Source organism: Vipera ursinii, assembly GCF_947247035.1.
Source record: "Vipera ursinii genome assembly, chromosome: 1".
In the NCBI taxonomy this organism is placed as follows: domain Eukaryota; kingdom Metazoa; phylum Chordata; class Lepidosauria; order Squamata; family Viperidae; genus Vipera; species Vipera ursinii.
This window is the reverse complement of record NC_139512.1, coordinates 198,368,965-198,396,839: the sequence shown is the minus strand read 5'-3', so window position 1 is coordinate 198,396,839 and position 27,875 is coordinate 198,368,965. Positions and strand designations below refer to the sequence as shown.

Here is a 27,875-nt window from a genome sequence, read left to right as displayed (position 1 = left end):
GGGAGGGCGTTCTCTGTGGGCACGCCAGACCTGTGGAACTGCTTGCCGGTTGAGCTCCGGATGGCCCCCGACCTCCGCTCCTTCCGGCGGGATCTAAAAATTTATTTATTTGAGCAATCCGGCCTGGTCTGATGGGTTTGGGGTTGGGTTTTAATATGGTTTTAACTATTGTATAGATCGGGCATAAATTATTTAATTGTTTTTTTAACTTTTGTACTTTGCTTTTTAATATTTATTGCCCTGTACATCGCCCTGAGTCCTTCGGGAGAAGGGCGGTATAAAAATTTAATAAATATAAATATAAATATAAATATACTTGCTGCATAACTTGTGTGGTGCCTGGCTTCCCCTATTTTCTTAGATTGCCGGGGACAGTGATGTTCTGTATCAATTAACTCACTATCCCCATTATTTAGTTTAAATGTTCCTCCAAAAAAGCTGTGATTTTATTGCCAAGTAACTCAGTCCCTTTCTTGGATGGATGCAGACCATCTCTTTTATACATTTTTTCATTGGACCAGCTACAGACATCATGACTAATATAACCAAAGCCTTCTCCTTTACACCACTCCTTTAGCCACATATTAAATTCTGCTATACGCTGACCTTTTCCATTTTGCTCCTTATACACTGGTAAAACCTCTGAAAAAGTAAGCCTACAGCCTATTCTGCTAAGTTCCTGCCCCAAGCTCTGGAAATCATTCTGCACAGAGAGTACATCTTTTTGGGACAGATCATTAGTGCCAAGATGTACAATAGCCTCCACATCACAGTCCTTGCTGGCATTCTTGATTATTTTAGAAATACACTTCTTGTCCCTACTGGCAGTAGCACCTGGAAGACACCTGACCTCTTTCAAAACCTCTGTGTCCTTTCCTAAGTTTACATCCCTTATAATTGAATCACCAACCAGAAGGTGGCTTCTCTTTTTGGATGCCTTTCTGTTCTTGCATGACTGGTGTGTAATACCAGATTCACACTTCTCCCTGTCGAAAACAAGTTTTTCATCTTGGACCACGATCCCCTGCTTATTTGAGTTATTATCACAGATACCTTTACCTGTCTCCTTAATGTCCTTATTAAGGTCAGAAAGGGCACTGTATCTGTTGTGCAGGGACACAGCGAAAGCTTTGGGTTTATGGTTCACAGACCTCACCCTGCCAGCTCCCACGGTTGTCCACACTGCCCTTCTCCTGCAGGATCTTTGTGGTAGAGGGGGCTGATAGCACGGAGGCTCAATAGGATAGAAGGGCTGAACTGGACACCTAATTTCTGCCTGAAGAGCACAGATTACAGACCCTAGATAAATAATCTGTCCTTGTAGACTAGTGATTTGTTTACAGATAGGACAGTTTCCAAGTTTGAAAAGGGTACTGCGAAAGACAGCTGCAAAACAGGTGTTGCACTGCACTAAGCCAGACATGCTGAGTTACAACGAATCTCAGATGCACTTGCCCTGAATGTACCGCTGCTGTTTTTGATATTTAGTTATATAATTCGCACACCGTTAGGTGCGTGGGCCGCTCCTTTTTTGGTGCAGCCCTTGCAAAACTTGCAGCATGGAGCGCTTCCCAGCAGCTCTGAAAGCTGAAATTCTGCTGAAAAGGGATGGAGTTCCAATGAGGACCTCAAATACAGTTCAAATACAATGCAAACCAATCAGGGCTGTAGCTCCTTTTTTGGTGCAGCCCTTGCAAAACTTGCAGCATGGAGCACTTCCCAGCAGCTCTGAAAGCTGAAATTCTGCTGAAAAGGGATGGAGTTCCAATGAGGACCTCAAATACAGTTCAAATACAATGCAAACCAATCAGGGCTGTAGCTCCTTTTTTGGTGCAGCCCTTGCAAAACTTGCAGCATGGAGCGCTTCCCAGCAGCTCTGAAAGCTGAAATTCTGCTGAAAAGGGATGGAGTTCCAATGAGGACCTCAAATACAGTTCAAATACAATGCAAACCAATCAGGGCTCTAGCTCCTTTTTTGGTGCAGCCCTTGCAAAACTTACAGCATGGAGCGCTTCCCAGCAGCTCTGAAAGTTGAAATTCTGCTGAAAAAAGATAATAAAGGTAAAATTTATCTGCATGGGCCTCTTATTTGGAAATTGATTGGGGCAATCAGAATGTGTTGGGGTATCATAGAAAGGGCACCATATGAGAACATGGGCGAAAATTTCTACTTCCCTGGGACCACAGAGGGAAAGACACTGAATAAAGGGTCCCATGAAATCTTCATTAGAGCTGATGGGAGGCCAACAAATTGGGCTCTAGAAAAGGCCCATCTATATTTGCTTAGTGTTAAATTGGATAGGTACCCTGCAATAGAGGGCTTGTGACTGTTTAACAATGGGTAATAGGATTCAGGGGCACTGGTGATATCATTTTGGCACTCAGTGTCCACAAATGTCTCTTTTACTGCATCATCTGGAGATGAATGCTAGAGCAGAGGTCCCCAAACTTTTGGGCACTAGGGACCGGTGCCAGGGAGAAAGGTTTTTCCACGGACCAAAGGGTGGGTGGTTTTGAATACTGCCTCCATCCCGAGGATGGAGCTTTGCTTGTTTGTGCGGCCCATTTGCTGGCATGCTGTGGACTGGGGCCAGTCCATGGACCAGGGACTGGGGACCCCTGTGCTAGAGAACGATGATTTCAATTTCCTATAACCCTTCGGAGAGGTGCCTTGTTGGTGACCTTATGGAAAATTTAAATGCAGCTGCCGATTAGTAGTCCAACAAACATCAGCTGGAGCTTTAGCAGGTGCTTGTGGCTTCTGTTCACTGGTCTAAGGCCGAAGGGTTCTTTGAAGGGCACTTAATAATTGCTACAAAATCGGCATTCCTCATACAGTACACTTAGCTCACCTTTCTGTCCCTGGGATGCCCAAGGTTGGCTTCTTCCGCCAGCATTTGCAATGTGCTACCTGAATTAAATCACCATGTGAGAAATTGCATAGCTGACCATGCAGTTTCTTATTAAAAGTTACTGCATAGATTTCTTAATCCTTCCCTTCCTTGAACTATAATCGGAAAGAGGGCTGAGTGCGCTAAACTGGAAATGATTATTAGAAGATTTATTGTCCAGAAAAACCTTTGCATGAATTTCCACAGGGACTTAAAGATCCCTTACCAACGTAAACATTTGTAGAACACAGATATTATAATCCTTGTTTTAGAAGCAAGTTGATCTAATTAGGTAAACTAAAGTCCACTGGAGTTGGACAGCCAATAAATTTCAAATAGTAATAAATGCATAATTACAGCAGACTGGCACTAGGAGTTCTGAAAATAAAGGAGGCTTGCCACCTTGGTGAGCCCCAAAACAGTGAGGAAATTGTTTTAATTTTGTGAAGGACAGAACGCATATGCAGGAAGCAGGAAAGCACTTGGATACTGGTGAATAGGTAAGGAGTAACTGGCTGACAGTCAACTTAACCAGAAAGAATGAGTGATGCCCAGTCTCAATTCATAGCATCCTCATTGTGAAAGACATCTGAAAACAGTCAAAAATGCCTAGTCCAAAATTGTTACTGTTCAGTTATATAATTTACATAGCTTCTTTTGCAAGATCAAGCAGGATCTGTGTTTCTCAAAATACAACAAATTTCAAACAAAATCTCTCACCACATTATGTATAAGGTTTTCTTGGTGAGTAACTTGAACCCATGCAACTGTATTGCATTTTCCTTGACAGGCTGAAAAAAAAATTAGATAGCCTGAATCCTATAGATTTCACTAACTCATCTGAAACTGAAATCAGTTCTTTCCCTGAAACAAAGATCAAAGCCAAGGGAGAAATTCTTGCCACAGGAATGGCATTATTTTTATGGGTGCTGGGCAAGGAACACTAAAAAATGAAGAAGTAGCATCCATGTCACTTCCCTAAAGTTTTACTTCTCCTTTTCTCATTTCTGTTACAAAGATGTAATTTCCCCAGCTTAAACCACCTCTCAGAACCCAAAATCTTACCACATACTGTATACTGTGCTGGGGAGTTAAGCACATTACAGCCTGCATGCACAACTGAATAAAGCTTTTCCATAACGCAGTCCTAAACGCACTTATCTAAATTCCGTTAACATCTGGTTTCAGCATCCATATGCCTGGAATTACACTACTGCTCCTTTTCTGGCTGAATTACCATGGCAATGTACTGCGCTCTTTATAGCTGCCCTCGAAGGCACTCCATTTCAGCTGAGCCAAATGCAGCAGTTTGAATGAAGGATTGGCAGAATTGTGCCAATTTCAATGAGAACCAATTTTTTTTCATGCTCGGCTCAATTCATTTTTAAGTTCTTCCTTGCTTCTAAATGAAAACTACAAAATGGGATTCTTGCAGACCCCCCCTTTTTTTTTAAAAAAAAGTCAATCCTTTGTATAAATTTTTGTTTTAATATGCTACTACTGTTGACACAGTTTCTATGACTATGTTTTATGAAGCACTTTTTTTTAAGTTGCTTACTGTTTTATATCCATGTCTGTTTATATCCTCAACACTACGTCAGTATGGGAAAACAGCCCCTCAAATGGTCTATGTTTAACAATCATCTGAGGATTTTCTCCCATACTGACACAGCATTAAGGAAGTGAAAGTTTGGGAAGGAGGATAAGAAGAAAACTGAAACGTGCAGGAAAAAACATCCATTGATCACATGGTTTTTCCCCCCCTAAAACTTCACATTTCTAGGAAATGGAGAAAAGGAATGCAAAACAAACCACCAAAGAACAATATTAGGTCAGTGCTTCGGATTCTATTTTTGTCACTCCTCTTACAATTCCTTTAACTGAAATATCTTATCTGTACACCGGAGGCCATATTCCATTTAGTTGGTTTTTGTGGTCTTAGCATTTCCTGACTCTGGAGCTTTGCTAATTATCTCTCAGGCAGGGCTAGGTTCCTGCAAGTCCCAGTGATCCACAAACCACAATTCTATTTTAGCTGAGTGTAGATCCAGTGGGTAGTTAATGGAGCAATATCTTGTACAAATTTAGCCATTCAAGTTGATTGAATACTATGATTGAACACTTATGATTAAGATGTAGATAGATTAGATTAGATGAACACAGCCCTGATTTTCTTCTTTAAATTATCCAACCCATTAGTTGAAGGCAAGTTGACTTAAGTCATGCCACTTCTTGAATGCAGCAAAAGATAAAAAAATAATAATTCTCTAGCCACTCCCAGTCCATTGTAAACGTATAAACTCTGCCCAGGTTTTGAAGTCGTCTTCTTATCTAAGCCCACTTACCCTCTTTGTGCAGCAACGTTATCCTGGGTTGCTACATTCTTGGTTATTAGTGTGTGGTTAATCATATGATGGTCCATTAAGTCAATGAACTTTCCACACCCGGTGTTTTCCCACTCACATTTAGAAGCTCAGCTCTCTTTTTCAAATCTTGTTAGGCTTCTTTCAGTTTCTGCCCACGTTGGAGGTAGTTTGCTTCCCATCCTTGCCCAAGATACTGCAAAAGTTCCCTTTTCTTGTTTCCCCTAAATCTTTAACCTCCAATGTAAATGGGCTAGAAATAACTTTTAGTGAGCTCAACTTTGCTCCAGTTTTTCCACGTTACAGAGTTTCTATGGATCTATAGGGGGATCTTGGTGGAGCAGTGGGCTAATGCCTCCTTAAGTAACACCAGCTGCCTGCAATTAGTGCAGGTTCGAGTCCCACCAGGCTCAAGGTTGACTCAGCCTTCCATCCTTCCGAGGTAGGTAAAATGAGGACCCAGATTGTTGGGGGCAATAAGCTGACCTTGTAATAATGCCGCTTGGGGGGGCAAAAGTCCTAATAAGCAGATGCTTTAAATTGTAAGCCGCCCTGAGTCTTCGGAGAAGGGCGGGATATAAATGGGATTAAAAAAAAATAAAAAAAAAGAAAAATGAAAGAAAAACTTGTTCCCCTTTACTTTAATTAGTATCACATTGCAGCAATGATGGAACCATGAAGGGTGACATCTGCATAACCTCTTTGCACTAGGGACCAAAAAAAAAAAAACATCAGAAGCTGCCATTACCCAAGGGATAACTTTACTGATAAGCCAAGCCTTTTCTTCTGATAACAGATAAATGTACTGATAACAGAACCCATTTCATATATAGTACACATACCAGGCTGGTGAAAAGAGGCAAGCAACTGTTACCAAAAAATCACAGTAGGCAAAAAAGAGAAAGTTTAATGGGCCTTTTGCCCAATAATCACATTCTCTGTAGAAATTCTACCACGCAAATCATGCAAATAACGTTAGAAGTGGGGAGTGCTGATCAGAGAGGAGGCGTGTTATTTTCCAAAATACTTAAGATAACACAGGAAGAGGCTGACTTTCAAAGTGGCAGCAACTGAGAAGGAAAGCAATCTTACTTACAGTGAGATCTGTTTTCATGATATACTGAAGCTGGTACTGAATAACAGGGAGGGGTGGGCGGAACCTCAAACAGGTTGCTAATCACGTGATAAATTTCATGCCTAACCAGGATTTCAGTTTCTCTCTTTGAAGCCCTAGTCAAGAAGAATTCAGTGGCAGGATTTTTGCTAACCATGCTTTATTGACTGCGCCGTAAAGAGCTAGATTTTTGCACTACACTCAGCCACATTCTGGTTCACAAGTCAAAATGGTGAACTTTATACAACACAGCAAGCCAAACCCAAACATACCGCTTTCAATATTAAGACAGCTTTTATCCAGATTTTACATACCGTAAGTCTGAGCACTTGCAGCTTAAAGTTGTCTTAACCTAATTTAATCTAATTTAATTTTTTCCAATTAAATTTTTAATTCTAATAATTTGAATGTCATGCTTTAAAAGACAGTTTTCCAGTGTGACCTATACTGCATTAAATCCCACTATTGCTTAAATAGATAAAAAAATTATTTATTAAAATACAAGTTATCAGTTAAAATCCCACCACAGACTGGATGATTAGAAAGTTTTGTTGCAGCGTACACAGAGTATAGTTTTGGTCATTGGCTAACCTAGAGAATTGGCCATCAAGGCTAATTCTTATTAGGCAAGGAAAATTACATTGTCCTTCTGATGGATTAAATATTAAATGCTCCTTTAGCCTTCTGTAATTCAGTATCCCTTCACTTTGTATCATTCAGGATCAGGTGAGGATGAGCACAGTAACACACCCACAATCGTGGAGAGAGAAAAAGCCATGCTTGCAGAGGTCTTTTCAGGGAGTGTCAGTATTGAGTTGGTAGGCAACATTCAATCAATCAGCCAGACAAAGGGATGATAACACTAAATCTTGGGAGATTTAATATTACTGGTGGTACATTTATCAGGTTAAAAATATGGCCAAATCACAGGTATCACATTCTCAAAGAAAATAGGTACCAATTTACATTTCTGTCATTCCCCAGTCTTAGTACTGAGAAAAAATGGGTATTATACAGTATGCTAACAGATCTGAAGGACACCAGTCTCTAAAATATTGCAGAGATAAAGCAATGGCAAATCATTTCTGAAAAATCTTGCCAAGAAAACTACAGGGATTAGTCCAGACGGTCTCCAAGAATCAGACACAGTTAAAGAAAAAGTGTATTATACATACATATCTATATCTATATATTATAATACATGTATGCAGGGCTTTTTTTCTCACAGAACGCTCAGAATGGAGTTCCGGCACCTTTTTTGGATGGAACCTTGTAGGATAGGCAAGCCGGGTTGTATGACATGTGTGAGTTCTGGCACCTTTTTCTTTTACAAAAAAAGCACTGCATGTATGTATATTATAAATACAGAGACACTGCTGTAGCTCCATAAGAATGTAATTCCATATAATTCTCACATACCTTCTTCACTAGATAGCCCTCCCTTATCCGTCTGGGTTCTCGTTCAGGTCCTTGTTCCATCTTTGCACTGTTCTTCTTTGGTCAAGATTAGTATTGTAAGCTGCATTTATATAGTTGTCACTTTCACAAGTTCCTCTGATTGTTAATCACATGAAAGCATGCTCACTTCCCCTTCCGGAAGAAAGACGTGTAGAAGCCAATGTAAAGCTTAAGAACGTTTTTCTTTTTTAAGAAGACATAAGTAACATGAACCTGGAGACATCTTTGCATTAAACGAGAGGACAGCTCAACAGTTACCAACCTGAGATATTCATTTAGCTTTTCTCAGTGATCAAAAAACCCACTATCATGATAAATAAAGCAAAATAAATGTGGCACTTTGCTCTTGTTGAATCAGATCCAGATGAAGATTAAATCAGATCCAGATGAAGATTATTTAATCCATTATTTGGGGCTCTTATTAATGGGAATGATTTTTATTTCTTCATCTCAGTATCATTTCCCACATTTTCTTTTCTGGAGAAAATTGGTGCTGCCTTCTTGGAATTTATTATTATTATTATTATTATTATTATTATTATTATTATTATTATTATTATTATATTATTATTATTATTATTATTATTATTATTATTATTATTATTATTATTATTATTATTATTATTATTATTATTACAGATGCTTCTGTCTTAAGTTTTCAAAAGGTTGAACATCTTTCTTGTTAGCCGTTTTGATGTCTGTTTTTTTTTAAAAAAATTGAGCTATTGATGTTGCTCTGATTCTGATTTTATTATTTAAATAACTTTTTGATCATTTGATGTAATCCATTTTGAATGATAGGGATAGACAACAAATTTATCTTTCATTAAAATTCAAAGCACTCAGATCAAAGAGAAACAGAGTGGAAATTTTGTTAATTAATTAAGGATCGTGATTAAGGATCTTGACACTATAACGTAGGAGAGAAGCTTGAAACCCCATAAATGCCTGATATAAATGTTGCCTCCCTTCTCTAACAATCCTCAGGAGAGGAGAAATCCGCAATGCCTACAGGGGTGTTCCCTTCATTAAGATATGATGTTTTCAGATCATGACTACACATTATGAGCAAGAAGCTTTCCCACTGCTGAACTCAAGTGCTATCTGATCATCTCAGAATTATGCAAGAATGAAATTTGCTGTACCCATTGTTCATCTGTCTCAACTTATTCTCTTTCATGAACTTATTAGCCCTCTGTTTTCCTTCCATGGTAATGAGTGACAAAGCTTTACAGATCTTACTCATATTGAATTCCCTTCTGGGGGGATGTTGGAATAGGCAGAGGAAAGATTCCTGTAGTTGGTAGCATTACAGCTAAGGATACCTTAAAGCTTTGCCAGAAACACAGCCAAACAAAAAAAGGACAGCTCAATTTTGTGGTGCTTTGGTTGCAAATGGAGAAAGGCCCCTAGATTCGAACCTCTTCATGAACTGCTTCTGTTGAAGGAACGGGCGAGAGATCAATTCTGTCCATTCTTCCTTTCCTCCCCCCCCCCCCCCCGGCCCCAATAGCTCTTTTTATTCCTGAAGAGCTGTAAGGGATCAAATTATGTGTATGGGGTGATGGAGAAGGATTGCTTGTCTCCCAATCCTTTTGCAAGACCTGTTTCTATATTTCAAATCTTTCTGTGAATGGAGGGAAATATCACTTGGGGGGAAAAAACAACCCATCCTGGAATGAATCCTATGGAAAAATAATGAAACAGTTCCAGTCTGAAGAAAATTGTCAGTCCAGTGTTAAGAGAAGTGTACGTACATAATCTATATAAGATTCTCAATTGAGGGGAATGCGCTAAGTCTAAAAACTATTCCCATTCTCCCTGAAAGAAAATATGACAATAAGGGTAACATTTTCTTTTAGAAAAAAATATATTATCACAATAAAAGAAGGGTGTAGAAGAAAGAGATTGGAAATAAATAAATAAATATGAAATAACTCTTCTGTTATTTTACAAAACAAAATAAATGGCTACAAAGCTCTGGCAAAAGCTAAAGATTTATAATTCTATGCTTACAGGTCAGTGAAGTCTTACATTAATAACAAAAGCGCCCTCTTCTGGTTCTGAAAATAAGATTTTGTTTTATATAATGTAGCCTCCTCGAAGCAATGGGAGCTAAATTCTCTGGAAGAAAAATGGTTAAAGCTACAGTTTTCGTGAGATAAACCCTAACCACAAAATAATGTGCAAATTTCATATTCTCCAGAACTGTTCTTCAGCCTAGATGACACACATGGGATTGGGTAAGGATTTGGATGCCACTGAGTCCAATGAGGTTTTCTCATTTGTCTCTTATTTTGTCTGCTATATAACCTAATCCAGGGGTAGGCAACCTCGGCTCTTTTATGACTCATGGACTTCCAGAATTCCTGAGTCAGCAATTCTGAGCGTTGAAGTCCATGAATCATAAAAGAGCCGAGGTTGCCTACCCCTGACCTAATCTAATGCAGAACTCTGGAGAAACCAAAACTTTGCATAGCATTTTTGCAACTTGATAATATAATAGCAATGATTATATTCTCTCTCTCTCTCTCTCTCTCTCTCTCTCTCTCTCTCTCTCTCTCTCTCTCTCTCTCTCTCTCTCTCTCTCTCTCTCTCTCTCTCTCTCTCTCCACCTCTGTAACCAACACCAGTTCCTACTATTTTACTTTTAATCAAATAGGAACTTGTCTACTCCTGGATTGTGAAAGAAGACTGGGAGGGGTGACCTGTGATTGGGTCCATATTGTAGTGTCAGCTTCTTTGAAGGATGGTATGTTCTGCCTTGAAGGAAGCAGTGGTGCAGTCCCTCCTCAAGAGGCTGTCCAATACTTTTAAATAGATATTGTCATATCTCCAACCTCTTTAGGAAAGGATATTGAGAAAGTGATCAAACTGCAAGTGATGAGAACATACAAAGCATCATTCACTTCACCTGGAACAGAAATATAGCTGGGTAGAATCTGAATATTTATTTATACCAATATCTGAGGGGCTGCCACAAGGAAGACGGATCAACCTATTTTCCAAAGCACCAGAAGGCAGGAGAAGAAGGAATGGACAGAAACTAATCAAGGAGAGAAGCAACCTGGAACTAAGGAGAAATTTCCTGACAATTAGAACAATTAATCAGTGGAACAACCTGCCTCCAGAAGTTGTGAATACTCCAATGCTGGAAGTTTTTAAGAAGAGATTGGACAGCCATTTGTCTGAAATGTTATAGGGTTTCCTGCTTGTGCAAAAGGTTGAACTAGAAGACCTCCAAGGTCCCTTTCAACTCTGTTCTTCTGTCATTTTATTTTTTTTATTTACTAAATTTGTTTGCCACCCATCTTGCCACAAGGTGACTCTGGGCAGCTTACAGCATTACTGATGATACTTCCCCCATGGTGATGATTGATCAACCATTTCATGTAGATTTTAAAAACAAGTGAGAAAGCACCAAGCCTTGTGGCACCCCACAAAACAGAGACTGTCAGCTGTCAACACTGATTGGGGCTGGCTTCAAAGAAAGAAAGGATGTAAATCCGCACAGTATGATGTCACCCAACCTCAACTCCTTAAGTTGGCCCCAAAAGATACCATGGTTGATGGTACTGAAAGCTACTGAGATGTCAAGAAGAGCAAAGATGGATGCACCAGCTGCATCCCACTCCAGCCAGAGGTCATTCATGAGCACAACCAATGCTGTGTCTGTATCAATTTCTGTTTTTATGTCTAGACCTGAAACCTGACTTAAAAGGATCCAACAGAGTTGATTGCTCCAGGATGCTTCAACTGAACAATGTCTCAGTTCATATCAAGAGGCATATCATTCAAACAACAATCCCATATTTTATATTTTTACATGTGACCATTTATGGAAAAATATTTTTACATTTTTAATTTTGATCAGTGATATTTAAAAAGCATATATAAATCTGGAAGAGAGTGCAGATATTAATGTATCAGTGAATAATTTATTGCAGAATTACCAATGTGGATTCTGCATTTACAAAGGTATAAAGTGTGGATATACATACATTCATTTCATTAATTATTACAAAGTGTTTTGCTACTAAGTTGAGCAAAACATATAGCTTAATGACGTCATTGCTATTTTCTCATACATTTGTTTTCCAATTATGTTTTGCCAGATTATACAAATTTAGTCATTTAACCTTACATACAGTTTCTCATTTTTTTTAATCCCATTTATATCCCGCCCTTCTCTGAAGACTCAGGGTGGCTTACAATCTAAGAAGCACAAACCAATGTGCTTAGCAGTAGCCTTCGTTCTATGTATATGCCTGCTTATTAGGGCTTTCACACACACCCCAAGCGGCATTATTACAAAGTCAGCTTAATTGCCCCCAACAATCTGGGTCCTCATTTTACCTACCTCGGAAGGATGGAAGGCTGAGTCAACCTTGAGCCTGGTGGGATGCGAACCTGCAATAATTGCAGGCAGCTGGTGTTACTTAAGGAGGCATTAGCCCACTGCTCCACCAAGGCTCTTTTACCCAGACATTCAGAACTGAAGATTTTATTTCACTTATAAGTAACTGTAATGGAACCCCTTGTTGATATCAGCACAGATTCATTGTATAAAGGCTTAAAGTAGCACTTTTTAAACAAGTTTTTTTAAATAAAAATAAAGACACACACACACCCAGTTTGATTGCAAAGCTGAAGCTAACAGGACTTCGAATGAATTAACATTATCTGAATGTTTTACCAAGGCATTAATCTGAGTAACCTTTTGAAAGTAGAAGGCAAATATCATTTCCCTGGTAACTATCCACACCGGTGGTGCTGAAAGTACATTTCAAAAGTACGTTAGTCAAAAAAGTTACCTTGTGGTAAGATGGGCAGCCAATAAATTTTTATAAATAAATAAAAATGAGACCAATAATTTGATTTTCTGACAATAGTGCAGCTCATCTAGGTCATACCTTAGCTTTTTGTTAAATATTACAAGTGAATACTAGCAAAGCCAATATAGTTACCTAATTTTTACAAAGATCACCAGTCCTGCCCAGTTCACCATGCAATAAAAATCTAGTTTTCTTGCTAGCTCATGCATTTTTCACTAAGTATTTTGTTAATTATTAATTTCACTTGTTAACCATGACTAATCTAATGATATGTATATTTACTCTGTTATTATGACACCACAAGATCTCCTAACCAGATCTTGCAATGTTGTAATAACAGAGCAAATAGAAACATTATGCCAATTTTCTTTTTGTTTGCCTAATTCCTCTACACAAATAAGTTACTTCTAAGCAGGTTTATTTGCCTATTTGCCCATAAAATCAAGTTTCCTGATACTTATATGCCTCTATATATACCTTTTTACCCACTATTTTTTAAAGTCAAAATATAAACAGAAACAATCAGTAACAGATGCTATAGTTTGACCTTTGGATTTTTTATTTTTATTTTAATTCCATTTATATCCCGCCCTTCTCCGAAGACCCAGGGCGGCTTACAAGCTTAGCAGTAGCCTTCATTCTATGTATATGCCTGCTTATTAGGGCTTTCACACACACTCCAAGCGGCATTATTACAAAGTCAGCTTAATTGCCCCCAACAATCTGGGTCCTCATTTTACCTACCTCGGAAGGATGGAAGGCTGAGTCAACCTTGAGCCTGGTGGGATGCGAACCTGCACTAATTGCAGGCAGCTGGTGTTACCTAAGGAGGCATTAGCCCACTGCTCCACCAAGGCTCCAATATATATATAATGATATATATAATGAACTTAGTTAAAAGAGAATATTGGGAAAGCCGTCAAGCGAAGCCATATTTAAAGCAGGACCTCCCCCACTCTGCAACATATGTAACATTGTGTATCTATTCGCCATCACTGTTCTTTTTATGATAGAAATAGTAATCAGTTGCAATCAGACCCAGGTGAAAACAGTGCTAGGAAGTTCACTTGATTTGGATCTCAACATCAAAAAGGCATAGATGGTTGTTGTTTTTCTTACTCATATTCTAATTATATCTCGAAGGGACGCAGTGGCTCAGTGGGTTAGGACACTGAACTTGTCGATCGGAAGGTCGGCAGTTTGGCGGGTCGAATCCCGAGTGCCGCGTAGCAGAGTGAGCGCCTGTTACTCGTCCCAGCTTCTGCCAACCTAGCAGTTCGAAAGCACGTAAAAATGCAAGTAGACAAATAGGGACCACTGCGGTGGGAAGGTAACAGCATTCCGTGCTAGTCATGCCGGCCACATGACCACGGAGACGTCCTCGGACAAGCGTTGGCTCTTCGGCTATGAAACGGAGATGAATACCGGCCCCTAGAGTCGGAAACGACTAGCACGTATGTGCGGGGGAAACTTTACCTTTACCTTTAATTATATCTCAATTTTAAATATATTGTATAGTATTACTATCACTAGTAGGAAATCAAAAGGAAACAGCCTAGTTCTCTCTTGTTTTCTAAAAGGAGCTGGCTAGACTAACAGAATAATCTATTAAGTGGGAAATGTACATTTATAATAGGCATTTTTTGTAAGTGTGGATTGCACAATTCTATATGAATGTAATCTGACTTTAAAGAACTTGCTTCTCTTTCTCACCAAGTATACATACACTTTTCTTATACTGCAATGGAATTCACACCATACTGATTTTGTCCGGATCTTGAAACCATAAATATTGCAGCATCTTTTACATACTCTGCAGAGAAGAATCTTGAAGTTGGCAGGCCATATTTAGAACCACTAGCCGACCTTGGACTGTTTTGGTTAACACTTTCATGGATGAGGGACAACCAGAAAATCAAAGAAAGCAATTAAAAGCCATGTCTACGTGGTTACTGAGAAAACAACATGCTCTCTTCAATTCAAATTTAATGATATATGCAGGAATTGGGTTTCCAATCGTGCAGTTGGGGTTTTCTCGAAAACGTCCACTGATGTCATTGAAATATAACTTTTCCCAAGTTTTATTGCTTTGGGGAAAAAATATTCTCTCTGTCCCTCTCCCTCTGCCCCCCATAGAAAGTAATTTGGTTGAGAAAGCTATGGGAGGATTTAGTGTGTGCACCAAGAATATGAAAGGCTATCCATTCTCATTCACTAAAAGCATGTGAACCAAGAAGCTTATTGATTAAAAAAATGTAGCCCTCCAGTTGAAAAGCTTTTCCCCATTTTGTTTGTCTGTTTGTTTATCTGTGTATCTATCTATCTATCTATCTATCTATCTATCTATCTATCTCTCTCTGTGTGTATCTATCTATCTATCTATCTATCTATCTATCTATCTATCTATCTATCTATCTATCTATCTATCTAATGCAGACATGTCAAACACAAGGCCCGGGGGCCAGATCTGGCCCATGAAGTGGTTTCATGCGGCCCGTGAATCCATCCTGGAAACAGTGAGGGAACGGCCCCCACTGCCTTGGCCCTGGCCCAGAGACCCTCCTTCTGCCAGAGACCCTCAGATCTGTCCCACTCCTGCCCAGGCCCCCATAGGCACCCTTGATGCGAACCATGTAGAGCTGGCCACGCCCACCCAGTAGGCCATACGCACTCTAGCCATGCCCACCCTGGCCACACCCACCCAGGCCATACCCACCCGGCCCCTTGAGGGCAACCACAATGCTGTTGTGGCCCTCAATGAAATTGAGTTTGACACCCCTGATCGATCGATCGATCTATCTATCTATCTATCTATCTATCTATCTATCTATCTATCTATCTATCTAATGTAGATAACATCCACCTCACTCTCAGGATGGCTCTGGCTGGTGTACAGTTAAGAGCACTGAAACATAAAAATCATATAAAAATGCAATACATTGATAAAAGGAGACAGGTAAAAAACCAAGAATAGGTTGGACTACTAGAAGACCTCTCCGAGGTCCCTTCCAGCCATATGATTCTAAGTTAAAAGGGAGGAGAAGGGGCCTCAGGGAGCTAATCACTACCAGAATTGTGTGCCGGTCTGCAAGCCCCATGCGAGTTGGCAGAACCAGGTCTTCAAACTCTTTTGAAAAGCCAGGAGAACGACGGCTCCCTTAACCTCTGAGGGGAGGATACTGTATTCCAGTGCGCAGGGGCAACAGCAGAGAAGGTTCTCTTCCTTGACCCTGCCAGTTGAAATTCTTTAATTGACAGAGTCTGTAATGTACCTTCCCTGCCTGACCGGGTGGGATGTGGTGATGCGATAGGCTCCTCAGGTAACCTGACCCCATGTCGTGCAGGGCTTTAAATGTGATAATCAGCACCTTGAGTTGGACTTGAAATCAAACTGACACCCAAGGAAAGTCACACATCCAAGGCGTGTTACATGCGCCATCCTTGGGGCACCCAAAGTTGCTCGCACACCGGCGTTCTGCAGCAGCTGAAGCTATAAACTTTATAAAAGTTTGCTGCCCTTGTTTGAATGTTTAAAGGAGAGGACACGATCAAGAATGAATAAATGGCCTAAACCACGCTGTGTTTGTTATTAAAAACCACCTATATTGTATAAAGGAGTTCCAATGATATATCTATGATCTGTAATCATCTTCACTTTAGGATGATAGACTTGGAAAGGGGTTAATTGGTCAGATTTTCTTTACTTAATCCTTTCTGACAAACTGCTCCTACTTCTTTCTTCACTCTCTTGCTCACCTTCTTTGGGTAGCTGAACAGAGAGGACGGACCCTTGAGGGAGCTTCCCAGAAAAACATGAGCAACGCTCTGTACCTGCTCAGTTGCCTTCCCCCCCCCCCCATTTTGACTTTGACCAGCCCAGAAGCAGTTTGAATCTCACTCCCTTTCCATCATCCTTAGCCATCCAGTACCAGCAGCGTCCCCTATAGGTTTCCTTGGAGAAGGCCAGTTGGGAACCACAAGCACAAACAACCCTAAGGCAGGGGTCTTCAAACTTGGCCCTCTTATGACTTGTGGACTTCAACTCCCAGAATTCCTGAGTCGGCATTCCACGAGTCATAAAAGAGCCGAGGTTGCCTACTCCTGACCTAGCCGCCACATTGCTTTTTAAATACTTAAATGTAAAATTAGAAAATCAATAAAATATGACCCCAAAAAAGAATGTCAGTGGACTTCAGATTATGACTTACAAAACAAGACCCCCTAAGGCAGGGGTCTTCAAACTTGGCCCTTTTATGACTTGTGGACTTCAACTCCCAGAATTCCTCAGCCAGGCACGCTGGCTGAGGAATTCTGGGAGTTGAAGTCCACAAGTCATAAAAGGGCCAAGTTTTGAAGACCCCTGCCCTAAGTCATCGGCAGGGCGCCAGATTGAAGAAGGCTGGCGATGATGGAAAACAAGCCATCTTATTAGACATTGTAGAAAATATTCGTAGCTCGGGTTGTAGATTTGGGCAGATCTTTGCCCGTCGGAGCTTAATGCTCGGCTCCCGGACGTTTTGTTACCAAAATAAGGTAACATCTTCAGCAGGGTTTTTGGGGTGAAGTGAACCGACCACTCCTGGACCTACCTATTTAAACGAACAAGACACTTCACTCAAAAATCCGGCTGAAGATGTTACCTAGTTCGGTAACGAAACGTCCAGGGACCCAACCAGCAAGCTCGGAGGACAAAACTCTCTGCCCACGCCATCTTATATTTTGCATATTCTTCCAGAGCGCCAGAAGTTCAAGGCTCAGCAAGCTCAGCCCTGCTTCCCCATCAGCTAGTAGACAGAGGGAGGAGACGGTATGGAGAAACAGAAGCAGCCTCTTCTCCTTCTCCACCCCCCAACTTCATTTGCAGGACCAGCCCAACGCAGTGCAAAAGGCAAAGGGTCTAAACGAGCAGAGGGGCCGCCTAGGCTCGCATCTTCGAGGCAGGGGCTACCCCCCTCCCCGGTCACTTTCGCCCTCAGCGGACGGATTATAAACCACGGCGACGGGCCAGGGGGGCTGAAGCTCTCGCTTCCACCGAGTCAATTCGAATCAAGGCTCCCCGCCCATTTCCCAGCTGTTTGTTTTTTTCCTCCCACCTGATCCCGCGCTCCAGCTGTTCGGGTTCGAGCCCCTCCCTCCGCCGTCCCGTGGATTGGGCGAGCGGAGGAAGCAGAGGCCGAACCGGATTCGCTTGGGCGGCTAGAAACCCGGCCAGGCCCAGATGGGCCCGGTGTGCTCGATTCCGGATTGGCGCGGGTGCTTCCCGGGCCGCGATCGTCATCTAGCGGGGGGCTGAGCGCGGCCCCTCCTCTTCTCCGAGTTCCTCCCAGCCGCGCCCGCCAAGCCACCATGGCCGAAGTGCCCCCCTTGGTCCGGATCAAGGTCTCCCTCAAGATCCAACCCAACGACGGCCCCGTGTACTTCAAGGTGGACGGCCAGAGGTTCGGCCAGAACCGCACCATCAAATTGCTGACCGGGGCCAAGTACAAGGTCGAGCTGGCCCTGAAGCCGGGCACCATCCACGCCACGTAAGTTGCGCATCCCTCCTCGGCTGCCTCCCGGTCCGCCCGCCCCTGATTCTGTTAAGAGCGCCGAGATTTATAATCCCGGCGACCGGGATGGGCGGCCGCTTCCATTTCCCCCTTGGTGGGAATTGCAGCTTCGGGTTAGCCCAGGGGTCTTCAAACTTGGCCCTTTTATGACTTGTGGACTTCAACTCCCAGAATTCCTCAGCCAGCGTACGCTGGCTGAGGAATTCTGGGAGTTGAAGTCCGCAAGTCATAAAAGGGCCAAGTTTGAAGACCCCTGGGTTAGCCGGTTTCAGAGAATGCCTCGCTCCCTCCTTCCCCTCCTCCCCGCCCGGCCCTTCACGAAACAGCCCGGCAAGCAGCCGCGGTGCGGCAGATCGAGCACGCCCATCCAGGCTTCTCGGAGAGCGGTAAGGCTCGGAGGAACGTCCTCCTCCTGCCCTACCGTACAATAGCATAGGCGAGGAGGGAAAGGCAAGGGGACCGAGGCCTAGTCTGCAGTTACCGGAGAGAGAGCTTTAGGCCGGGGACGAGAAAATAAAAAGAGCCCGCGGCCAGAAACAGCCCGGCAGAAACGGTGGCAAGCCGGAGCGGAAAGCGGGCAAGACGGCTAATTGGCGAAAGCTTGCCAACTCTGGTTACATAAGGGCTCACCCAGCCTCTTCTCTGGTGTGTGCGGCTTTACGTTGGGGACGTAACCAAGTTTCTTTCTTTCTTTCTTTCTTTTTTTATTAAAGAGTTTTACAAAAACAAGATTTGACAATATGTCCCCAAATCCCCCCCCCACCCCAAACCCCCCCACTTCTCAGAGCTAAATACAGGATTATAGTTATAATAATCAGTGGTGGCTCAGTGGGTTAGGACGCTGAGCTTGTCAATCAGAAGGTCGGCAGTTTGGCGGTTCGAATCCCGAGTGCCGCATAACAGAGTGAGCGCCTGTTACTCGTCCCAGCTTCTGCCAACCTAGCAGTTCGAAAGCATGTAAAAATGCAAGTAGAAAAATAGGGACCACTACGGTGGGAAGGTAACAGCGTTCCGTGTGCCTTTGGCATCCAGTCATGCCGGCCACATGACCACGGAGATGTGCTCGGACAAGCGCTGTCTCTTCGGCTTTGAAACGGAGATGAGCACCGGCCCCTAGAGTTGGAAACGACTAGCACGGATGTGCGGGGGAACCTTTACCTTTACCTTTACCTAAATAAGAATTATGCATAATATACAATTAACCAAATTCATAATGTGCTTTAACTCCCCTTTAACATAACTACATACAAAGTACCAATAACAATATCCCTCTAAAATCTACTCATAAGCTAAATGGAACTTTTTATGTATTTATCTATTTATTTAGTTTAATTCCATTTATATCCCGCCCTTCTCCGAAGACTCAGTCCCATATTTGTTCTGAATATAGTCTATCCATCTCCTCCAAACGGAAATATATCTTTCCCGTGAATGATCTTTCAAGTAAGCAGAAATCTTAGACATTTCTGCAAGATTCGAAACAAGGGACGTAACCAAGTTTCAATCCGTAGCCCACTTCTGTTATTTTAAAGGAAGAGGCGGTCGCCCTGTAGTATCTCTTCAGCCTCTTGAGATCAGTAAGTTTATGGCTTGTGTTAAAAAGGATGGATCATATATCAATACTAGAGTTTGGAATAGGGTAAAAGTGGCCCAGTTTCCCAAGGCTCCTGTTTAGGAGCATGGGGGGGGGGCGGACGAGGGGAGGTGTCCTCCAGATGTTTTAGCTAAAAATCCCCGTGTTCCTTTGCAACCGATCGTCGAACTGGGAAAGGCTGCTGTTTGGCGGTCACAAGGTTGCTTGCCAATCCTAGGGGAAGAGAAGCGCAACAGGTAAAGGGAGGTAGCCTGGAAGTGTAGGCATGCTTTACATGCAGAATGTTTCCAGGTAAAGCTAAGAAAATTGGGACCTGGGATCTGAGCACACAGGGGCATCTTGCTTTGTAATAATAGGGCAATGCACAATCATTTGATATAAATGATTCAGTGCCAATTCAGGCAACTTCTATCAAATAACATCTTCAGATTCAGTTGCTGAATTGATTTGATGTTTTGGATCAGATTGGACGCTTTTAGCTTATAATTTAGCAATTTGATGGACAGCTGTGCACGCGCTTCCTCTTTATTGAATCTTTAAATGGTTGGAGCTGGGTGATTCACATCCTCCTAATTAAGCTATCTAAGAGTTTGGGTGTATCTTGCATTTCTCTGCCTTCTGAGCAATCAACGTCCAATATTTCTAAGTCTTCACAATCTTCTTTGAGCATCCTATCCTCCTTATTTCACTTGACTTAATTTAGATTAATGTTATTTTAAAGGATGGTGGAATTTTTAGTCAAGAGAAATAAAGACAATTTTTAACTTTTAAAGCATTGTTTTTCCTTCCTGGCCCTTCTTTCCATGGCAGTACATACCCATTTTCCACATGTTTCCTCAATATTTCATTTTGAGTGACAGATTATTTAAGAGGTTATGCACCATCAAAGTTTAACTGATTATGTGCCATAAGTAATTTTTGATTCCTAGTGTCCATACTCACAGATTTTCTCCCTGGTGATCTATTCCTAACCTGGTATTTATGACTTCCAATGGTAGAAGATTCTGGAGGCAGATGATCACTTTAGTGACAATAGCAAAGGCATCAATCCTTATTGCATGGGAGAAGGCAGTGGATAGACCACAGGGATAGAAAACCATTATCACAGTTCAGATTTTTTTTTCTCATCTCACAACAATGGGATCATTAAGTGCTAACATGTGTTAAGATTGCCAACTTCTGTTTCAGGACAATGGGAATAGGTGGAGTAAATGTGCCCCTTGAAGAGACAGCAAGAGAACCACAACTTGTTACTTACACTGGCATCTATGACACAGAAGGAGTTCCTCACACCAAAAGTGGGGAAAGACAACCTATACAAGTAAACCTACAGGTAGTGTATATCTCTGAGAGGAGGAGGAGGAGGCTTAAAAATAAATGAAGCTAGTAAAAAGAAGGGTAAACACAGTAAACTCCATGATACGTGAAATAGTTTTGATCAGATTCATTTTTATGATAATGAGCTGTGCTTAGGCTGTATGCACCGTTTCAGATTTTTGTATTTGTCTTTTTCCCTGCTTCCAAAAGAAGCAAACTAATTTTGTGGTCAGCTGTTACAGAAAGGAAACCCCTAACGACAATGCAGTTTGCTTCCTGATCCTAAGATTGTTCTGACTCTTACTTGCTAGTTGAAAGAACGAGGTTTCTCCCCAGAATGCACAACCTTTATTTATCGGAGATGATGTCCTCTCTGATTTCTTCTTACAATGAACTTTAGCTTTATAAGCATTTGTGGAGCTTGCAGCTATAACTATAACTCACCTTTACTTTGCCAAGCCCGTAACCTCAGAGTATGTCCTTTATTGGAATCTCAAAAATTGAAATGGCGAATGAGGCAAGAAGAGAGGTCATTAGCTTGGAAGAGTTATAATCAGGGCTTTTTTTCTCATAGAACGCTCAGAACGGAGTTCCGGCACCTTTTTTGGATGGAACCTTGTAGGGTAGGCAAGGCGGGTTGTATGATGTGTGTGAGTTCTGGCACCCCCCCTTTTTTTTTTTTTACAGAAAAAGCACTGGTTATAATCAGCTGGATGTAGTCATGTCTGACTTGAAAAATTCCTTTTGCCTACTTGAATTGAGGAGAGGGAAGTTCGGCATCCCACATCTTGGTGCAAAGCAAAGATGCACCATCTGATGGACCCTCGCTGCATGCAATCTCAAAAAATTTAGATTTACCCCAAAGGAAAGAATTTCTTTCTTGTCAGTAGCCCCATCTATAGTTTTTCCTGGACCAATCTACATTTTTAGAATGTGTGACAGTATTCAGCTTGGGGAAAAAATTGTTCATCCCTGGTATGTTATATTTAGATTTGCAAAATGTTCGTAATTTAAGAGTAGAAGTCTATGTCAGGTTACTTCCCTATTTTATACATTGTTCTGCCACGGATCATTAAATCAGATAAAATTGTCCTCTGAAGAAAGTTTGTAGAATTTTCTAAATAAGTTTTGACATTACCATCATGTAAGCATTTATAAGCAGTAATATTCCTGCAACTATCTCCCAGTGTGTCTTCCACTTCATCTGAGATTTTATTCATTTATAGTCTTTTATATTAAAAATATGCAGGGGAAATGGACTTCCATAGCAAAGCACAATCCTCTAATATCCTCTATTCTCAAGAATGCCTCTGGGCTTCACATAGGTTTGATAGGTGTTCTTAGAAGTGGGGGGGGGGGCTGCAGGACTGTGTTTGGGAGAATGCTGGCCAGCTCAGCAAAAAAGGGAAGCTAGGGAGGACAGCAGAATGGATGGCCAGAAATGGCCTGGAATAACCTTTCCCAACTTACCTTCCTGGTAAATTGATGTGTTTTTTGCCTATTTTACTATTTGTCAGAGTGTCCATAAGATGCTCATCTATGCCTAACATCCCAAAATAATTAGTAATCCTTTCTTTGTTATTACATCATCTTCATCAAAGTGAAGATGACAAGAGTGGGCAGCCTGTGGTTCTAGGGTCACATGTATTTCCCTGCCCCCCCCCACCTCTTGCTTTTGAAATCTCTAGCAATGATTTCTGAAAAGACGTAGTTGCTCGCCATTTTGAATTCACAAATATATGGAAACTCTAAGCCAGGGGTGTCAAACTGCCAGCCTGCGGGCCGGATGCATCATAGCAAAACTGCGCCCACCCCATTGCTGGCAATGGCAAAAAAAAGTCACAATACGTTGCGACACGTCACGTGACGTGACAAGTTTGACACCCCTGCTCTAAGCAGTTAAAAAAAAACAGAACCCCTTCTAAATCCCTGATTGGCTTATGTGTATGATGTGAAACTTCCCCCCCCCCCCCCGCTCCAAATTTGGGTATCCTTAAAAATATTAAATGTGTCTCTTGGCCTCAAAAGTTTGTCTACTGTAACTTTAAGCAATAAACCTAAGTTTACCTAAGTAAGCCTAAGTTTACTTAAGTAAACTTTCAAAAGTTCTAACAACCATTGCTAGAGATCAGTGTGTTTCACATGGGAATCTGATGCTTAGCTCTTCATAAGATCTCCATATGGGTGTAGTGGAAGAGACAATTGTAATAACTTCGGTGGTACAAGGCTATTCTTCTCTCACTAAGCTTAAGTGGTCAATACTATCTTTGCCATGTCATCTGCTAAAATCTACCTGTGGTTTGGATCTTTCTACTCTTTTGACACACTCTTGAAAGCTACAACTCTGCAAATGAAAAGCATACCTAATGCCAGCGCTACATTTTCAAAAGCATGAGGTTCCAGACTAAAGGTGGAAATTGATTGCAGATAGAAGCTACATTTGATTTGGTCAAATTAAAATTCAAACTTAAGACAATATACACAAAGTGCAGCTGATACGATGATTCTATATATTTAAGAGCTTTTCCCTTTGACTAAATTAATCATTACAGTTTAAAAACAATACTAAAGGCCCAAAATACATTGTATCGCTTGCACTTTATTAAGTAATATTAAGCAAATACTCATATGCGATATACAAGACATAGAAGCTTCTGATTCTGAGTAGACTCAGAAGTCATTATGGAAAGGAGTTTTATAATGAATCACTCCACTGGAAAAATTGAAATACATGCAGATGAGCAAAAGTCAGTCCATGAACATTGGGCTGAAACTCTGACAAAGATTATCTGTCATCAGTAACATGACCAAACGCTTTTTGCAGTTGGGTTGGGTTCTTTTCAAAATCTTTGACTTCCAATATATTTGGACAATCATGCTTTATGGCAGGAGTAAAAATAGTGTGGCCTTCTGTTCCAGCAGTGGGAAAGATGCAACCTGCTACCCATCATAGCTTGTTCTCCTTTTGGTCCATGCACTATTGGATTCCCCACCATTTTAATTTAATTTAATTTAATAATATTTCTATACCGCCCTTCTCCCTGAGGACTCAGGGCGGTTCACAGGGCAGAATAAAATACTAAATACAAACATTAAAAAGAGATTAAATGATTGCCCAAGTTAAAACAATTGGAATACAATTCTAAAACCCCAAGATAAAATTAAGACACCAAAAATAAAAAACCCCACCAATCCCCATCAGGCTAGGCCGGCTTGTACAAACAGAAACGTCTTGAGATCGCGACGAAAGGAGCGAAGATCGGGCGCCATCCGGAGCTCTACCGGTAGCTGATTCCACAGCTCCGGAGCGCCCACAGAGAAGGATCTCCCCCTGGGGGCCACCAATCGACATTCTCTGATCGGTGGCACCCTGAGGAGGCCCTCTCTGTGGGAACGCACAGGGCGCAGGGAGCTTGATGCCGGCAGCAGATGTTCCCTAAGGTACTCCGTCTTTGCCCATTTCTTGCCATGTTAGCCTTTGTTGAACCTCTCTCTCTTGGTCATTCTTATATATTACATTTCCCAACTATCATCTCCTTTTGCCCCACACTTTCCTTCACTGCTTTTTTTTCTTTATGTACCACTCCTTGTGTGGTTTCTCTCTTTTTTCTACTTTCTCTGCACTCCTTGTCTCAGCTCCCTCCCCTCCCACTTCTCCTTCCCCTCCCCTCTTCATGGGGTAAAATAGAACGATCCCTCACTCCAAATGTTTGGGAAGAGGAGAGGAACGTGCTTGATATAGGACAAAATGAGTTAGCAAAGATCACCTCGTTCTTGTCCTTTCAGGAGAAATGTTGCTCCGAATAAAACCTCTGCTGATGGAAAGATCTCTTGCAAATCTAGATCCAAACCATAATGTTCATTGGAGGTTATGCTACAGTTTGACGCAGGTTTATTAGGCAGTAAAACACTTCGCCTCTTCCCAGACATGGACCAACTGCACCCATACATATCTGGCTATTTTGGGGGGGGGGCTTTGCTCCTAAAAACCTTTATTCCTTGCTATGCAAAATGCTGTGGGTTTTGTGACCTCTCTTGCGTGGATTGGTAGGTTGGTTGGTTGGTCCTGTCAGTATATAAAGAGGAAACACTGCTCTAGTGAAACAATGAAATGAGTTTGTACTTTCTCTTCAGGTCACCGACATTGGCGCTTTTGAAACAGTCTGGCAAGTCAAATTCTACAACTATCACAAGCGAGACCACTGCCAGTGGGGAAACTGCTTCGGCTGCATCGAGTATGAGTGCAAACCCAATGAGACGCGCAGCCTCATGTGGATCAATAAGGAGACCTTCTTCTGAGGTGTCTGGACCGTTACCCGGTGAAATAACCGATCTTCAAGCCAGTGCAAAGCCTTACTCAGGCCCTCGGTATAGATGTTTCTTTTTTGTGTGGAATAAAGCGGATTCCTCCCTTTCCCCACCTCACAACACATTTGCTACCAAGTGAGTAGGTTTGCAATGGTGGTCATAAGAAGTCAGTGTTGCTGGGGGATGATTCCTGCTCCCTCCCTAAACGTGAATTGCCCCTCACTTGCACTGGGGTGAACGGGCAAAAAGTGATATTGCAGTACTCGCTAGGCTCCAGAAGCTCCCTTTCCATAATCGTCCTGAGATGTACTGTGTGTGCAAGACGCCCCCCCACCCCCCAAATCATTGTTTTAGAATGTTATCTGCTACACGGTAATGACGGTTTCTCTATTTTTGTGTTCAGTCCGGTTCTCATTCATGCTAGCAAGTGTCGTGAAATGCAGCTTCACTGCTGCCCCTGGGCTCTGAAATTCAGGATACCTTCTCCTTTCCACTGATGCTTTTCCAGAACTGAGGAAGCCCTCAGTTACTGGACTAGGAACCCCAGCGTAGTCCATGCTGGTTGCGTCTTCTGGTTGTTCTCACCCTCCAACCTCTGAAAAACCATAGATTTTCCTGGTACAGATTACAGCGCACAGTGCTAAATTCGGGCGACAGGGCATCTGATAAGGTGGCAGCAAATCAATATCTGCTCAAATTTTTTTGCTTAAGTTTTCACAGTGAAGGAGTAGGATTGCTGAGCATTACATAACCTGAGTAGTTTTTCACCTATCAAGTCATAAAGCAGCGATGGGATTCTTGAAGCGATGCAAAACATCAGTGGTTTTAAATTCTTTGTGTCATATTTCTCATACTAATTCTATCGGCTACAATTAAATATATTCTAATGTTGCATATCAAAGCCCACAAGTTTTCAGATTACCTGTCAGGCGATTTTTTTTAAGGAAAAATGAAATTAATTTGCTACAAGTAACATTTGAGCTGTAGCCGTTCAAATATTTCAGGTCAAATATGATTCTACCAGGATGCTCTCTAAGTAAAAAAAGAAAGCTGTTTGTATATAAGCTTGTGCAGGATTCTGGAATCTGGTGCTATACCCTATATAAATCTGTTTACAAATCTGTGGCAAATGAGAAGCACATTGTTTATCTCTTATGAATTTCCAATAATCGTTGCTTCTTTTACAAAGTATAACTGGATTAATAAGAGGAAGTTGCATTGATGCTATTTTGCATATTGGTGTATTTGTGCCATTCATGAGAACAATCTGTAAAGTGATGCAGCTTTTGATCTTTGTAATAAATGAGTTGGAAACCTTTGTCTTCCTTATCGGTTATTTAGCATTCTTGGAATAAAGATTTACTTACACCAAAACAGTAAGCAACAAAAATTTGCCATGCAAAAGCAGGGAGAGAATGCTGGAATTGGTGCATTTGGAAAGTCCTACCTCAGCTTCTCAGTGTGAATCAGACTCGTAAGTAGAATCATAAGCAGGGCCTACCCATCTAAGTTGAACATAAAGGCTAGATGATACTGAGAAATTTAGTCCTTTAAATGACATCATAGCCATCACAGATTTTTGGCAACAGTATGGAAGTAGATTGCTGTTGCTTGTCTTGAGATAAATGTTGATTACTTAAATACCTAGGTCAGCTTTTCCAAGCTAATTTGCTTCAGGGGAATTGGTGATATGATCGATATGATGGTTGCAGTGTCCAGGGATCCCCTTTTGCAATCTTCTGACAAGCAAAGTCACTTAACAACCTTGTTACTAATTTACAACTGAAGTGATTCACTTAACAAATGAGCAAGAAAAGTCATAAAATGGGGCAAAACTCACTTAAATTTCTCACTTAGCAACATAAATTTTGGGCTCGATTGTGGTCGTAAGTTGAGGACCACAGGTAGAGGGAATTGCAGTCCAACATATCTGCTGGGTTCCAGGTTGTGGAAAGCAATTCTAGATAATCTGTGTAGCTATTCCAACTTTGTACTTATTCTTTTTTTAAAAAAATAGAAATGGATTAACACTTGCATCCCTTTACATGAAAATAAAATTGTGAGAATAATGTATTAATGATAAATATTATGGGAATAAAGAAATAGTTGGAAATTTTGGATTGATGTGGGTATTTATTGTATTCAATGAGCTTTACCAAAAATTTGAAGTATTGCATCTATTGATAAACATATTCTGCTTGTTTCTAATTCAGGACTTTCTATATTATAATTTTTTCAAAATGATTTTCATTTATAATAATTCTATTATAAATAAAAAGAATAGAAGCCAGTACAAGCTACAAAAATACAAACTGAAAAATATAAAAGCAAGTAAACACAATTTTAATAGCTTATCACTGTTAACATAATCTCTTTTCACCTCATAGCTCATCTACTGATTTTTAAAAAAACCCAAATCCAACTTCTTTGTCAGTTGTTCTTTGCC

General features: G+C 41.3%; 2 protein-coding genes across 2 annotated transcripts in view; one reads left to right on the top strand and one right to left on the bottom strand.

The window, feature by feature from the left end:
* The window catches only part of PLEK (pleckstrin), a 28,452-nt gene extending 20,541 nt beyond the window's left edge, over nucleotides 1–7,911 (bottom strand). Inside the window, exon 1 of the mRNA XM_083369883.1 lies at nucleotides 7,788–7,911. Coding sequence (XP_083226009.1) covers nucleotides 7,788–7,847 — 60 coding nt within the window. The 5' untranslated portion in view covers nucleotides 7,848–7,911. The remainder of the gene's footprint in view (nucleotides 1–7,787) is intronic.
* Nucleotides 7,912–18,007: 10,096 nt separating this feature from the next.
* On the top strand, nucleotides 18,008–26,674 carry CNRIP1 (cannabinoid receptor interacting protein 1; the record flags this gene model as incomplete). The annotated part of the gene is made up of 3 exons (XM_083354120.1): nucleotides 18,008–18,186; nucleotides 20,993–21,137; nucleotides 25,256–26,674. The coding sequence occupies 3 exons, from the start codon at nucleotides 18,008–18,010 to the stop codon at nucleotides 25,418–25,420; spliced, it is 489 nt and encodes a 162-aa protein (XP_083210246.1). The 3' UTR covers nucleotides 25,421–26,674.
* Nucleotides 26,675–27,875: the final 1,201 nt, after the last annotated feature.